The sequence below is a fragment of the Capsicum annuum genome, chromosome 2 (genome assembly GCF_002878395.1).
Source record: "Capsicum annuum cultivar UCD-10X-F1 chromosome 2, UCD10Xv1.1, whole genome shotgun sequence".
NCBI classification, from domain to species: domain Eukaryota; kingdom Viridiplantae; phylum Streptophyta; class Magnoliopsida; order Solanales; family Solanaceae; genus Capsicum; species Capsicum annuum.
The window spans coordinates 7,279,104-7,295,218 of NC_061112.1; the positions used below are offsets into that span (position 1 = coordinate 7,279,104).

Here is a 16,115-nt window from a genome sequence, read left to right on the forward strand (position 1 = left end):
GGGGCGACCTTGCAAGGAAACATTGGTGACGGTAGGAAGCTCGGTTAGTGCTCGTGTGATAGCTGAACCTTATAAAAAGGAAATGAATAGCTGGTAGTGACACCCACTGGGCATCCATTTCAACCTAATTCTCTGAAATTTGGGACATCTACTCAGGTGCATAAGAAATTGAATCTCAACGTTGTTTGTGTTGTCTGTGCAACCTAGCCTGTGGTGGAGTGACATATCTGCTCCTGTTGCTCTTTCTACGCAACCTAGTCTGCAATCAGTTGGAGTTGGACCACGTGGAAGTGGTACCAAGATGAATAATATGATGTTGACATCGGAGGATGCTGAATAGAAAGATGATCAAAGTGCCAAAGATGGATGAGAAATCGACAATACCGACGCGGGCAAATCTCTTTATTGGGAATCGTTCTGCTGAAAATGGTATGTTGCTATCATATGTTCCCCCAGAAATTGTTGGTGGTAATATAGTGGTCACATTAGACTAGGAAGAATGTATTAGTGAGACAACAAAGTGGAAGTGTGCATTGAACAACAAAGTGGAAGTGTGCATTGATTGCATATGTAGTAAGGTGTCGTTTGGTTAAAAATGTAGTTACAAGAGATTAGTTATGTTGGGATAAGTTATGATGGAATAAGTTATAATGGGATTAGTTATGCTGGGATTATTTTTTGTTGAGTGTTTGATTTGTTGTTTTCAAATTAATATGCATGGTATAATTTCTAAGAATAAAATATTTGATTACCAAAATACCCTATCTTATTTAACTTTTTTTTTGTTTATATATATTTATTTTCAAACTTTAAATATTTATTCTTAAAAATAAAACTTTCATTTTATTTTGCTTAATTTTTTTTTGTGTGTATTTTCATGTTTATATCGTGTGTATTTTAAAAATAAAACTTTCATCTTATTTAACTTTAATTTTTTTGCATGTGCCTTTCCATGATTATACCGTGTGCGTTTTTAAAAAAAAGAACTTACTACATCTTATTTAGTTTGAATGAAAAACTTCCAACTTAAGTTTGTTAAAGTAAAAGAAGATTTGTTGTTTATGTCACTTCATTTAAACACATATTACTCATATAATATAGAATATTAAAATTCATTTTAATTGATATACACAATATCAATTTTCAAGTTATTAAAAAACTATTTAATTTAAAATATGTAATTGAACAATAGAGTCGATTGTGAAACGATAATGTGTATTAAAACTAGGCAATGCCTTTGTAGTTGTTAAAATATTTTATAGATTACTAGTGAATGGTAATTATTATTATAAAATATACTTACTTTAGTTAATCTTTTCATTGTGTAGTAAGAACTTTTTGTGTTATCAATTCACAAAAATAACACTTGGAAGGAAAAAGTTGATGTTAAATTTCATTTTTCTATGCTTAAAAAATTATAGTACCTACATTTTGTTGGATATATAAAAAATTATAGTACCTAGTTTTGATCCTTATTATGTATGAATCTAACATATTTTATTTTTTAATTTGTTAATTTTGCATTTTGATCTTTTATATAAGAAAATAACGTATAAGTTTATAAAATTCACAAGTAATGGAATGAAAAAAAAATGCAAAGTTTAATTAATAAGAGGCTAATTTTTCTTAGTCATATATTTCCTTCGTTCCAAAATAAAATATTTTAATATTTTTAATTTGTCATAAATAACACGTTTTAGAAAATCAAGTAGATATCAATAATCTTTTTTCAATTTCAAAAGCAATAATTAAAGATGATGAAAAAGATTGGAGAAATGTGTTTGTAATGGATTTGGGATATTTTTATCATTTTATAATTTATCCCGGGATAAATTAAGGTGGGATAACTTATACCACCAAATATGTGGTATAACTTATCCCGAGACTATTATTAATCCCGGGATAAGTTATCCCAAGTATTGCCAAACCAAACGATTTATTAAAAAGTTTATTCCGGGACTATTGTTTTATCCCGGGATAACTTGTCTTAGTACCTCATATCAAACGGCCCCTAAGAGATACTCGAGAACATTTAGTTGAAAGGCCACATTGAAAATTTATTTTGAGAAATAGACATCTTTTTTTGTTTGACCTAATTTTTTAGGTTTTTGTGGGATATGGGTTAAAGTGTAAAATAAAAAATCTTTTGGCACCTCTTATGTATTTGTTGAATCTTTTGGAACCTCTTATGTATTTATTAAATACTTTCTCCGTTTAAAAAAGAATGACCTACTTTGATTTGACACAAAGTTTAAGAAAATAGAGAAGACTTTTGAATCTTGTGGCCTTAATTTAAAGTTGTGTCAAATGTACCAAAATGCCCTTTAATCTTGTAGTCCTAAACATACTATGTAGAAAATTGAAATTAAAGTATTGCAAAAAAAAAGGGCTATTCTTTTTTGAAACGGACTAAAAAAAAGTAGGTCATTCTCTTTTAAACAGAGGGAATACATTTTTAACCCCACTCTATCATTAAATACAAAAAAAAATTCTCTCTCATCTTCTCTCGTTACTCTCTCCCACTTCATCTCCCCTTTCCACCATTTTTCAATTTCGAGCTTGTATAAATCATCTCTAACTTCGATCTTCAACTTCAGATAAGTTATATTCATCTTTTGATTAATTTGTGCTCTATATTAATGAGTTTTTTTATTTTATTTTTTTCGAATTCGTTGTGGCGGTTGAACTCGTTGGAGTTAAAAAAATTTGATTTTTTTTTGAATATGGGGCTTGATTTTACTGAAATTGGTTGTTTTTAGTTGATATTTACTTGATTGTTGATGGATGATTGGTGTATATCGATTATCCTTGGCGATTGCATGTTGAAATTTCATCACTAATTTTGTCGAAATGTGGCAAGATATGTGATTTTTGTTCAAACTTTTCTCCAATATAATGGTGTTGTAGAAGCACGTTCATGTTTGGGATTCCTATTGGTTTGAATCATATTCGTATTTGATATTTGGACCCGAAAAATTATTTTTTTAAAAAAAAAATGGGGTTTGATTTTACTTAAAATTTGTGTTTTTAAGTTGGTATTTGGTTTGTCGTGCATTATTTTTGTTGGATTTTAATTTCCCTCGATGATTGCGTTGAGATTTTTTTGCCAATTTTTCTCTATTTTCGTGCTAAAAATTCTAGTTCATTTCTATTTTTGTTCAATAGAATGGTGATTTAGATGAATGTTCTTATGGGTGATGGAGTTGTTTTGGAAGAAACTTCTTCTACAAATAGGTTTTTTTGGTGTTGCAACTGTTGTCATGTTAATAGACTGTTAGGTCGATTAGGTATTGTATTTGTTGATAGAGTTGAGAAATGTTATTTTTTGTCCGTAGATCATAACAAATGGCTAGAGGTAACAAACACAAGGCTGTAGAAGTTGATAGATCTGAGAAAAAAACGAGTAGTCAATGAATCAGAGAATAGAAATTACAGCGAGGAAGCTATTGAAGCTTCGGTTCGAAATGAGCCGGAGGAAATAAAAATTGAGGCTAGGATAGATGAGGAAGCATTGATCTTGCCCACTGTGCAAGGTTTATTTCGACTGAGAGATACGACCTCACTATAGTCCTGGATGATGTCGGATCATTTCCGGCTAAGATATCCATTATGTCCCATTTAAAAATGTTTTATGAATTCAAACAAGTCATGGTTGATCAACGTCTGAAGTCTAGGTTTAAGAATTCCTGGTTTGGTGGTTTACGGGACTTTCCAGAACATAGAAAGTTTAACGGACATCTTGTCCACTATACACTTCTTCGCCGAGTTAAACAGGACAACAAACTGCATGAAATATGGTTCGGCATCTATGACAGTCCTGAAGGAGTTTGCGCTAATCACGACTTTAAATTGTGGGCGTTATCCCCATGATTCAAAATATGTCAAAGCGATGGAAAAGGGTGAAGCTTTTTTGAAAAAGATTGCGAAAAAAAGAGGAGTGTAAATGCAAAAAAATTGTTGAAGCTTATTAGAGGTGAGAGGCTGGACAAGGAGGACAAGTTCAAATGCTACTTGGTTTGGTTCGTGCACTGCATATTGTTTGCACACGACTTGTCAAAAATCGTGGACATAGACACCATCAAGATGGTGGATAACTTGGGCTTCTTTGAGAGATACCCTTGGGGTAAGAAGTCATTTACCTTGACTCTAGACTATCTAAAGAAGCGGACAGACTTCAGCAGGCAGAAGAAGACATTTGTGACAAAGGGAATTTCATCATACGCGCTCTACAGATTTCCCTGGGCATTTATGGTATTTGATTATAAACCATTGAAGTATTTTATTATATACTGTAATTCATCTATGGTATGTATACTATACTGACTCTCAGTTATATGTTTTTGTTTTTTCTTTTGATCACAAATTTGGATATACGAAGCCTTTCCTGCGTTTGGCAGGGAAAATGGTAAATCAACTGAAGACTCACTGCCCATTCCCCGATTGCTCAGATGACACACCTCAAAAGAAGATAAACTAATCGAAGGTGATCCATATTTGAACGGATGGAGCATAAAGGTATGAAACTATCTTTTCGAACAATAGTTTTACCAATATTGTGTTGCTAATCAATCACATTTGCCTATTTATCTGTAGAGAGTGCACCCGTACCTCATCCCCACAGTCCGTGAAATGAAGCAACACTACATGAAAAAGTTTAAAGCATCACAGACGAACCAAAAGACACATTCATCGATGGCTTGCAGGCCCATCTGGAGGGTGTAACTGTCATCACCTCATCGAATGGTGAGGATGGAGATGATGACCGGGATTTGGGTGGATATACTGTTTCAAGGAATGTTACTCGGGGTACGGGGACAAGTAAGCTGAAAGAATTGGGAAAGATATCGATGATTGAAAATCTGAAAGAACGCGTGTTTACGCTGGAGGAGTCGATCAAGGACATCATTGATTTTCTGAAAGAAGAGAGGCTGAGGAGAGCAGAAAAGGAGAAGCAAAAGAAGAGAGATGAAGATGAAGGTAATATCTGCTCTATATATTATAAAAGTTGCATATTTTATATAATCCCCTTTACTTATAATAGAATCTATATCATTCTTCATCAACCGATATCTTAGTTTATTATAAACGGTAAATACTTAAAAATGCAGGTGTGCAGGTGCAAAGTCAGCATTCAGCGGCAAGGGTTGTCCGCGATGATAGCGACATTAAAGAAGCGCTCCTTAAGGTAGTAGCTTTAGAACAGGCCTCGATCAATGCTGATGAGGTGATGATCCCTAGAAGGAAAATCTAGATAAAAGCGATAAAGAGAAAGAAGAAGAAGAAATGAAGAAGCTGTTTGTGAAAAAGAAAACAAAGCTGATGGATCAGCTGGTGTGGAGAAGGAGGATCATGATGAAGACAGGCAGAATGAAGAAGATAAAAATGAGAAAAGTGTTTGTGAAGAAGAAAATAATGAAGGAGATGAATAGAAAGTAGAAGAGAAGAATGCAGGAGAAGTAGAGAAAGAAGAGGGAGAAGAAATTATGCATCAGAAAAAGAAGGCATCGCGGAGAAAGAAAATAAAAATGAAAATGAATTTCCGAACTTAGATGAATTTCTTAATGAAGTTACTCAGGAAATCAACAAGATGCAAGTGGAAGATGAAAATGTTGAATGTTTAGACAATGTTTACTTTTTATTTGTGGCTGATAATTATTTTTATTAGACTAGACAATCTTACCTTTTTTAATTTTCAGCTCCGAATGTGTCGAGCTGAACAATTTTATTTTCTAAACTGCTTTTATAGTTTATGATAAACATTTTTTATTTTATATAATTAACATATCATTGCTTTTACATGAATGTCATCATTGATTATAGATTCTGACTAAAAGGTAAAGCATATACAGTAGAGTGTTGTGTAGTCGATGAATGAAAAAGGTAAACCATATATAATATAAGTAAAAAGTAGTCGATTAATAAAAGAATCAGAATATATTCAATCCCACTACACCCTCATTACACCTTTCCAAAAATCTAAAACTAATAGTAAACCATGCACCATAATTTTCATGCCCTTTTCTTTTTCTTCAGCCATAACTAACCTCTGCTTAAGCTGATCCCTCTCAATTTCAACGTCTTTCAACAATCCCTTTAAGTGATCAATCTTGTGTTCTGATTCTCTATATAATGTCATTAGAAGATCCCTATTTTCTTCGGAATCTATAAGCCTTTTCAATATTTCAAACTTTGCAATGCCTTGAAATTTTGACACCTCAAAATCGGAGAAAATCCACTTGAAATAAGAGCATCCACCATTATCCTAAAATAACGAGGATAAATTAGTAAATTAGATTGTGAGATGAACATAAATAAATTTTTATTTAAACAAAAAAAAAACCTTTCCAACCGCACAACTACAAAATTTTTGACCTGAATTCCTGTCGGTTCGTGATGTTTTTAACACCGCAGAATTACCACAACGATAAATATAAGAACTTTTGAAAGTTTGAGATGACTGCGACATTGTTATTGTTGATGCAAAACTAGAAAGTCATGAATAAATGAACATGAAGGAGTTCAAAAGGGTCCCTTTAATTAATATAGTAAGGCTACCAAAATTTGACCATTGAAAAATTCTACCTATTAGAATTGTACTATTGGAGCAAATTTAAATGGATTATCATTTACTTCAAAGGGTCTCTAAAGCATGTTTATGTCTTCTATAATCGACTCGGTTATGTATGAATTATATACTGATATCAGTGTTGATAATCCTGTATATTTACATATTATAGATTTAGACTAAGGTCTATTATAGACCTATCATACCGTTTATGATCAACTTACTGAATTTATTGACAGCTTAAAATAATGGATAAAAAGGAGAAATTAAATAAAATAAAATTAGAGTATGTCAATTAACACTATTAAAACATTGTAAAGCAATTTTGATACATCAATTGTGACTCTCAATCACTTTAGGACGTGATCAAGTGTTATCTAAGACACGGTGTAGTCGTAGTGATACAAGAATAATGGTCACCTTAGCTTTTGACGACATCATTCAAAGTCACTATGTGAAGAATCAAGCTTTGGTCGCATGGAGGGAATGAGATCATACTTGGAGGGGACGTTTTAGCCTACCATTGATCAAACCCAAGTGTGGAAGATTGCTTGGAGCCTTGAAGATTTAAGGACTCTCGGGTTTGGACCACCTTTGTTGGTTCACGGTTTTGGTTCCCTTTACTAAGGGAATTTTGGTCACTTAGATTTAAGGGCATTTTAGACAATTCATATTGTCTTCGAATACACTAAGGCCACCCTTGGTCATTAAGGGTAATGTGGTCTTTTTGTCTACTTTTGTAAATTACTATAAGTAGTGTATTTTAGGTCTTTTCTCTTTAGTTTATCAAAGATGAAATATTGAAACATTAAAATTTCTCTCTCTTGAGAGTAGAACACTTGGTCTTAGTTAGGGCTTGGAAAAACCAGTATTGATCTTTGCTTGGAAATGGTGGATCTTGAGGTGAGTTGATTCCCTTGATGGTCACCGTAAGAGTGTGGTTTTGATTATTACATTCATTAGGGTTTTTGAGTTTAATATACTCTTTAGTTCTTAATCTTGTAATAATCTTGGTCTCACTATCTATTCTTTACTTTTCTTGTTGTTATCTTGTGTAGTGGACTGTTTTGGTCATTTATTGAATCCGAAACTTGTGTTATTGTTGTTGATATTGTTCATCACGTTTTATAGCTATTTTGGTGTTGAAATACACCTTGTATCTTGTATTCTTGTTGTTGGTAACGAATCCGAGTGGGGTCTCCATCTTGGTCCTCGAATTCTTAAGATTAGTGGACTAATTTGAAGTGTGATTTCGTGTTTCCGTTGTCATTCCCGTATCACGTAGATCATTGATATGACACAAAAAGGAGAAGAAATAAAATAAATATTAATCATCCAAGCGCTAAAGAACGACTACATATCATGACAAGAGATTAGACGTGTGTGATGACCATAAGGAAGAGTGGTGGTTGTCACTTGTGAGTGTTCAATGGACAAGTAGTGTATGAGAATAAGGAGTCCTTCTCAACAGAGACGTTTGTTCTGAGTAAATGGTTGTTACTACCATTGCCCCTATACTCATTTGATCGAGTATCCAATTATTTTGTAATCTCATATTATGATATTTAGTCACTTTACATTGCGTGAGCGATCTTTATTTATTTTATTTTATTTTATTTCTTCCTTTTTAATCTCACCTTCTTTGAAAATAGACTCAATTGGTCGATACATCACTAATAATATAATCTGGTATAGATAAAGCTAATTATCTATAATATACTCAAGATATCATTATAGATCTATCTTAAAAGGAGGTGAGATTAAAAAAGTGAGAAATAAAATAAAATAAAATAAATAAACATCATTCACGCAATGTAAAGTGTCTAAATATCATAATATGAGATTACAAAATAATTGGACACTCGATTAAATGAGTATAGGGGAGGGCAATGGTAGTAACAACCAATTACTCAGAACAAGCGTCTCTATTGAGAAGGACTCCTTGTTCTTAGACACTACTTGTCCATTGAACACTCACAAGTGACAACCATTACCCTTCATTATGGTCATCACACTCTTCTAATCTTTTTTCATGATATGTAGTCGTTCTTTAGTGCTTGGATTATTAATATTTATTTTATTTTATTTTTCTCCTTTTTGTGTCATCTCAATAATCTACGACTACACCGTGTCTTAGATAACACTTGATCACGTCCAAAAGTGATTAGGAGTCACAGTTGATGTATCAAAATTGCTTTACAATGTTTTAATGATGTTAATTGACATACTCTAATTTTATTTTATTTAATCTGGCAATATATTTAGTAAGTTGATCATAGATGGTATGATAGGTCTATAATCGACCTTAGTCTAAATCGATAATATGTCAATATACAGGATCATCAACACTGATATCAGTATATAATTCATACGTAACCTAGTATATATTCGTATTGAGCATATATAATTCATATTTAGCGTTGTCGATTATATATTCGTACTGTACTCCAAGTTTAAACAGTGTTTGCAAATCCTTAAACATGCACTACTGAAGAATCAACAAAGACTGAAAGACATAAAATCATTATAGATAAATAGAACATCATGAAAACATAAACTTGTTTATAGATAGATAAAATTCATTGCATCTATATTTACAATTTTTGGGAAAAAATCCCAAATGAAAAGAAAAAAAACGAAGCTTTCATTTAAACAATCCTACCATGAAAGCTTCATTCAGCAATGAACTACAAAACAAACTAAACTAAACTAGACTTGACTAGAGGGATGAATAGGGGTGATAAGTTCACTATGGTCCAGGTTGAGCCTCTCAGCTATGGCCCAAAGAAAATGAGCCATCCTCCGGAGCTCTCTGTCCAGCCGTCAATCACCTGGAAAAGGAAATCCAGGTCATTCCAAAGCCTAAGAAACTCCCTGTTGTCGATGGTTGTCATTTTGTGCATTGATCGTAGTGTGTACCTCCTCCTAGCCATCTTCTTCTCTCCTTAGTCTTTTCTTCAAAAATTTAGTTTAAAATCGACAAGGGCCTCTTTAAATAGACCAGAGCATGAGACAATCGACCAATAGAATCTGACACGTGTTGATGGAAAGGGAGAAGACGTGTGGGAATTATAAATGAAAAGTAACAGTGGTTATGGCAGTCGAGGCATTTCAAATTGTATCATTTCCCGAAGTGTAATAATTGCATTGAAAGGTTCAGTGTATGAGAAAAAGGGTTTCTCTAATAGACTAAACGACTGGTCGATGATATACTATGTAGTTTAAACTATACCCCGTAGACTATGCATCGATCCATTATATATTTTGAGTCCAGTCGATGTATAATGTGTATAGTCGATTTTATAACTTAGGATGACTGTTTTCAAAATGACACTTTTTTCAATGCGTCATAATTATTTTGAATTCAACATTGTATGAAGAAAAGGGTTTGTTCAATAGACAACCAGGTAGGTTTATTACACACTACGTATTGAATATTTACTCTGTAGATCAAACACTGATATATTATATATTATGAGGCTGGTCAATTATTTCAGTCTATAATTTATTTATTACGTAGTATATAATATATGAACTGGAATCGATAATGTATAACAAAAAAAAGTTGATTTTAACTGCTATTCAGTGGTTTTCAAAACAGAATACGCATTACATATTGTCCAGTGCATTTGAACAAACCAAAAACATAAAATACAATGCCAATCATATTATCCTATGTTAAGGCTGCATGTTGTTCTCTTATGTCCCGGCCTTTTGCACTTGGAGCACTTGTTTCTTTTCTTGTACCTTGAAGGCTCCAACACACCCTTAACGCGTTTCACCTTCCTCCTTCCGAGTTTGAGATCAAAATCGGGTGGAAAAACTTGTATTTTTAGATACTCTCGCGCCACACTCCACTCTGACTCTAATTGTGCTGTACAAATAGGTTCCAAGTATGCAAGGACGTATGATTCTTTCGAATATATTTGCGAAGAATAGTTGTAAATGCTAGTGTCATATTCGTTCCCGTGCTTCAAATACAATGCTGCCATTGCGTGAGCATATGACAATTTCACTAAGTCATACTTTCTGCAAGAACATGACTGTCTCAAAATATTAACCTTGGCGAAACGACCGTAACCAAGCACGGTGAATTCGTCGGTGCTTCCATTTATGTTTTTCACATATAATTTGTCGCCCTCGGTCATGTTTTCCCTCAAGATCGTCTCGGATACGGGAATGAATGTTGTCTTTGGATTGTCCACCTCTGCGTACCTCTTCCTAAATATTTCTCCAAACCTATGTGCAATTGAATTGAAAATAGCCGCCATTGGGTACTCTCTTTCGTTGCACAACATTGAATTGAGTGACTCGGCGATGTTTGAGGTCATGACGTTTAATCGATTACCTAGAAAGTGAGCCCGACTCCACTTTTCAAATCCAACTTCATGCTCGAGGCAAGCTGCTACGCTAGGGCATCTTTCTTTAAGGGCATTGAAGTAGTCATTGAATTTTTCCAACGTGTACGCCTTGGCAGCATGGTAGTACAAATAGAGAGATTTAGAACAATGGTGATTTGTTAAGAGATTTTCACCGAGATGCCTCATACAAACACCGTGATGTGCAACCGGATAATGCCTTGTAAGGCCGTTGGTTATGCTTACGTTTTTGTCGAAGATAATGCATAACTCTGGTTCGTCGACGACAAAGGCCTTAAGCTTCTTAAAGAATAAGCCCCACGACGCATTGTTCTCTTTATCACCCACACAATACGCTAAGGGATAGATATGATTTTGCGTATCTTGAGCAACAGCGGACAGCAGCACGCCCTTGTACTTACTGGACAAATGTGTGCCATCAATGGCAATGACTTTTCTCATGTGTGCATATCCACGGATGGAAGCCCCAAATGCCATAAAGTAGTAAATAAACCTTCCCGACTCCTCATCGATTATGAGGGAATTAATAGACTCAGGATTGAGGCCGTTGAAACATATGAAAATGTGGGAAGCACTGCATATCCATGCTCGGGCGTACCTCAAACTATGTTCTTCACAATGATGCTTGTCATCCAATATTTCTAATAGCCCGATCTGTAATGTAGCTCCCCAAATACAATCTTCTCGATCTCTTTCAGGCTTGGACCTTTGTTGTCGATGAAAAAGTTTAAAATAAGTGAGGCAATGACCTCCACGGTGACATTCTTGTGCTTTCCCGTGACATGATCAACGCCACAAGTATGCTCTCCCACGTATTTGTGGATTTGAAACCAACCCGATTCTCTAATAGCACATGCTCGCTCCATCCACCGGAAAGTAGGATCACCCTCAAGTATTTCTTAATACTCTTCACCGTTATGTAATTGAATGACATTTTTACCGACGCCTGCTTCATCAAAAGATTCAACGTTTTCTTATCCTTGAATGTTTGTCCTACAAAAGGATTGGTGTCGTCTGAGTAAGAGAGGCTTCTTTTTCATTCGAGCTGCCCGTCCTCACCTCCTCCATACTCATTTTCTTTATTATCTTCACTATTATCCAATTCATCACCACCCATGCAATCGTATTCCGTTGACATAGGGGTGGGGCTATTGTGGAAGCTTCTTCCCAGGAGCTTCCAACAACTTTAACCCACAATATAGGTCCGGAATTATAGAATCAACACAAAGAATGTATAATTCCACGTGTCTATCATTCCTTATGAATGTTGGATAGATTTTTCCCCTCCCATTCATCAAGTAACTAATTACTACCTCGCTTTGATCACAACTTAAATCACCGTCTCCGTTACGCTTTTAACCATATTGGCGTATGTAACATTGCAACAAAGGGAAATGTACACTATCTTCTTAGATGTGGTTTTCCAAACCTAATATTTAGGAGTCTCCTCCCATTCACCAGGAAATATACCACCACCAACCACGTAATCTATAATACACATGTTATTCCTTGATAATAGTATTTAATAGACTTGAATAGTGGTTTATGAGCCTAGACTTAATAGACTGAAGTCTTCTTCTTCTTAGCTGCACCAGAATAATCTGACGAATTTTAGCTTATAAACAACCTAAGGAGTGTTGGAATGTTGCTATTGAGCCAAAAATCGATTTTGAAATGTGAGACTGATTTTCAAGCTTTTTGTATGAAAATGGAAGAAAAATTGGAGCTAAAAATAAGAAAAAATGGCTTAAAACAATGGAGATAATGTCACTTTTCGATGGATGCCAAAAAATTCGAAGAAAAATGATCTTAAAATGGTTTGAAAGTCGAGGAAATGGCACTGAAATTGGGTGGTTGGTAGTGGATTAGTTGAGAAGCTTAAGATATTTTTTTAAAATTAATTATCCAATATTTATATTTTTGGACATGGACTAAAGTGTAGTTTTAAAAAAAATTGAGGCTGAAACGGGAAAGGAGCTAAAGTGTATATTTTGTAAGTTGAGTGCTAGAGTTGCATTTTTTTTGTGGTCCCATTAGGGTGTCTATTTTACCAATTAAAAAAACTTGGTGGCTAAATGTCAAAAAGGTTTTGGAAGTGGCCTTTTAGCCAACTCCCCCGAGATATTCCTGGCTATTCTTATATGGCAGATACATGACTCGAAACTGGAGAGTCCCAAATCCAGATTTATACTTACGCGAAGATGGGTACTATATTAAAGTATAAAATTTCAGAGCATGGCGGCTAACCAGCGGGAAATTACCTGGGATGAACCCACTTCGGTGGCTTTAGATTTTTAATAGTCATAAAAAACATAAATTTAAAGACTAGTCTTCCTTTTTTTAAAATGTATAGTACAAGTACAAAAGTTACAAAAATGGATGGCTTTAGATATTTAATATTCATAAAAAAAAATTTAATGACTAGCCTTTCTTCTTTTTTTACAAATACATTTTGCACCTCTGCACCTCAAATATTTTTAAACTTTTCATTTTCTATCTCATTTGTCTCTCAATTTTTATTTTAATTTTCTTCTTGTTTTAATTCATTTGTTTCAACTTTTATTTTTATTTTACATTTTTTTCTTATTTTTTTCACAAACACTATTTATTATTTCATTTCTCTCTCTCTTTTTAATTCATTGGTCTCATTTTTTTTTTGTTTTTTTATCATTTCTCATTTTTTTTCTTATTCGTTTTTCTCAAATTTTTTTTCCCATGTTTGTTTTTTCTCATTCATCTTTTTTACTTTTTTTTTTTTTGATTATTTAGTCTTCTCTTACCTTTATTTTTTTTTATCAATCTCTTTTTTCTTCTAAACTTCTATTATATTTTGCTAATAAATAAAAACTTGGATAATCCGCAAAGGGATCTTCTTTTTTGATATCAAAGCAAATTTAAAGTCATGACTTGTTGTTAGGAAGTCCTTTGGAATAAGTCTTGCCTGTAAGGCAAAATTGTAGAGCAACTATTAAATCAAGACATAATGTGGTAGTGTTAAGTCTTACTTGTGGAACATAACTTATTGGTTGAAAATCCTTGAATTAAGTCTTACTTCTAAAGCAAGAGTTATAGAACATCTCATGAATCAAGAAACAACGTTGTAGTGTCAATACTTGTCCATTGGACATAACTTGTTCTTTTGAGAGGTCCTTGGGCTAAGTCTTGTCTTAGAGACAAGACTAATAGAGTATTGAATAAATCAAGACACAATATGATATTGTCAACTCTTGTCCGTAGGGTGTAACTTGTTAGCTAAGCCTTGTCTCTAAGGCAAGAGTTATAGAATATCTCATAAATCAAGACACGATGTGATAGTGTCAATTCTTGCCCATGGGGCGTAACTTGTTGTTTGAAAGTCCTTGGACTAATTCGTAGCTCTAAGGAAAGAGGTATAGAACATCACATAAATCAAGATATAATGCGGTAGTGTCAACTCTTACCCATGGGGCATAACTTTTTGTTTGAAAGTCTTAGATTTATAAAACATCTCATAAATCAAGACACAATGTAATATTGTCAAATATTAACCATGGAGCGTAACTTGTTGTTTAAAAGTCCTTGGGCTAAGTCTTGCCTCTAAGGCAAGAGTTATAGAACATCCATAAATCAAAACATAATGTGACAGTGTCAACTCTTACCCATGGAGCGTAACTTGTTGTTTAAAGTCCTTGGTTTAAGTCTTGACTCTAAGGTAAGGGTTATAGAATATCTCATAAATCAAAACACGATGTGGTATAGTCAACTCTTGCCCATAGGGCATAACTTATTGCTTGAAAGCCCTTAGTCTAAGTCTTGCCTCTAAGAAAAGAGCTATAAGGCATCTCATAAATCAATACACAATATGGTGGTATCAACTCTTGTCCATGGGGTATAACTTATTGTTTGATGGTCTTTGGGCCGAGTCGTACCTCTAAGACAAGAGTTATAAAGAATTTCATAAGTAAAAAACACAATGTGTTAGTATTGACTCTTGCCCAATGTATGTAACTTGTTTGAAAATTCTTTGGATAAGTCATGCCCCTAAGACAAGAGTTGTAGAACATCTCATAAATAAAGGCATAACGTGATAGTGTCAACTCATGCTCGTGGGACATAATTTATTGTTTGAAATTCCTTAAGCTATGTCTTGTCTTTAAGGCAACAGTTGTAGAACATCTTATAAATAAAGACATAATGTGGTAGTATCAACTCTTTTCCATGGGGCATAGTTTATTGTTTGAAATTTCTTAAGCTAAGTCTTGCCTCTAAGGCAAGAGTTGTAGAACATCTCATAAATGAAAACATAATGTGGTAGTGTCAACTCTTACTCGTGGGGCATAATTTGTTATTGAAAAGTCCTTGAGCTAAGTCTTGCCTCTAAGGCAAGAGTTGTAGAATATTTCATAAATGAAAACATAACGTGGTAGAGTCAACTATTACCCGTGGAATATAATTTGTTGTTTGAAAGTCCTTGAGCTAAGTGTTTCCTCTAAGGTAAGAGTTATAGAACATCTCATAAATCAAAACACAATGTGATAGTGTCAACTCTTGCCCATGAAATGTAACCTCTTGTTTGAAAGTCATAAGTCTTGCCTCTACAATGTGGTAGTGTTAATTCTTGCTCATGGAGCATAACTTGATTGGAAGAAATCTAAGAAAAGAAAAAAAATTGCGAAAAAAAGAAGAAAATGAAGAAAAATATTAAAAAAGAAAAAATAAAAGTTAAAGAAAATAAAAAAATAAAGAAAATATAGAGGTTGAGGGAAGAAAAGAAAAATAAAGGTTGAGAAAAAATAATAAAAAGAGACAAAATAAAAATAAAGATTGAGAAAAATAATAAAAGAAAAAAAACAAAAAAAAATATAAAAATAAATAGAAGTTGAGATGAGAAAAGAAAAAAAATAAGGATTGAGAAAAACTAAAAGAAAAAAAATAAAAAATAAAAAAAATAAAAATCAAATGAAATAAAAAAGAGAATTTTTAAAAAAAATAGAAGTATAGACGGAAAAAAGGGAAAAAAGTAAGGATTGAGAAAAATTAGAGAGAGAGAGAAAAGCAAAGATAAAAAATTAAAGAAACATAAAAAAGAGAAAAAAATACAAGTTGGAAGATAAATAAGTGTTGAGTTATTTAGAAATATTGGAGATATTGAGGGGCAAATAGGTAATTGTGTTATATAAAGGAAAGAAGGG

At 33.4% G+C, this 16,115-nt stretch overlaps 1 protein-coding gene and 1 long non-coding RNA gene across 3 annotated transcripts; one reads left to right on the forward strand and one right to left on the reverse strand.

Moving 5' to 3' along the window:
* Nucleotides 1–2,318: 2,318 nt before the first annotated feature.
* LOC124893685 lies at nt 2,319–5,593 on the forward strand. Of its 2 annotated transcripts, XR_007050862.1 has the most exons (4): nt 2,319–4,251; nt 4,379–4,515; nt 4,594–4,977; nt 5,109–5,593. It is a non-coding gene; the product is annotated as an uncharacterized LOC124893685 (long non-coding RNA). The 2 variants fall into 2 exon arrangements; XR_007050861.1 differs by having other exon boundaries at nt 2,319–4,515.
* A 4,640-nt stretch (nt 5,594–10,233) lies between these two features.
* LOC107857744 lies at nt 10,234–12,061 on the reverse strand. The gene is made up of 3 exons (XM_016702579.2): nt 12,004–12,061; nt 11,694–11,937; nt 10,234–11,650 (listed from the first exon to the last, which is right to left on the reverse strand). Exons 1-3 carry the CDS (start codon nt 12,059–12,061, stop codon nt 10,234–10,236), a joined length of 1,719 nt encoding a protein of 572 aa, XP_016558065.2.
* Nucleotides 12,062–16,115: the final 4,054 nt, after the last annotated feature.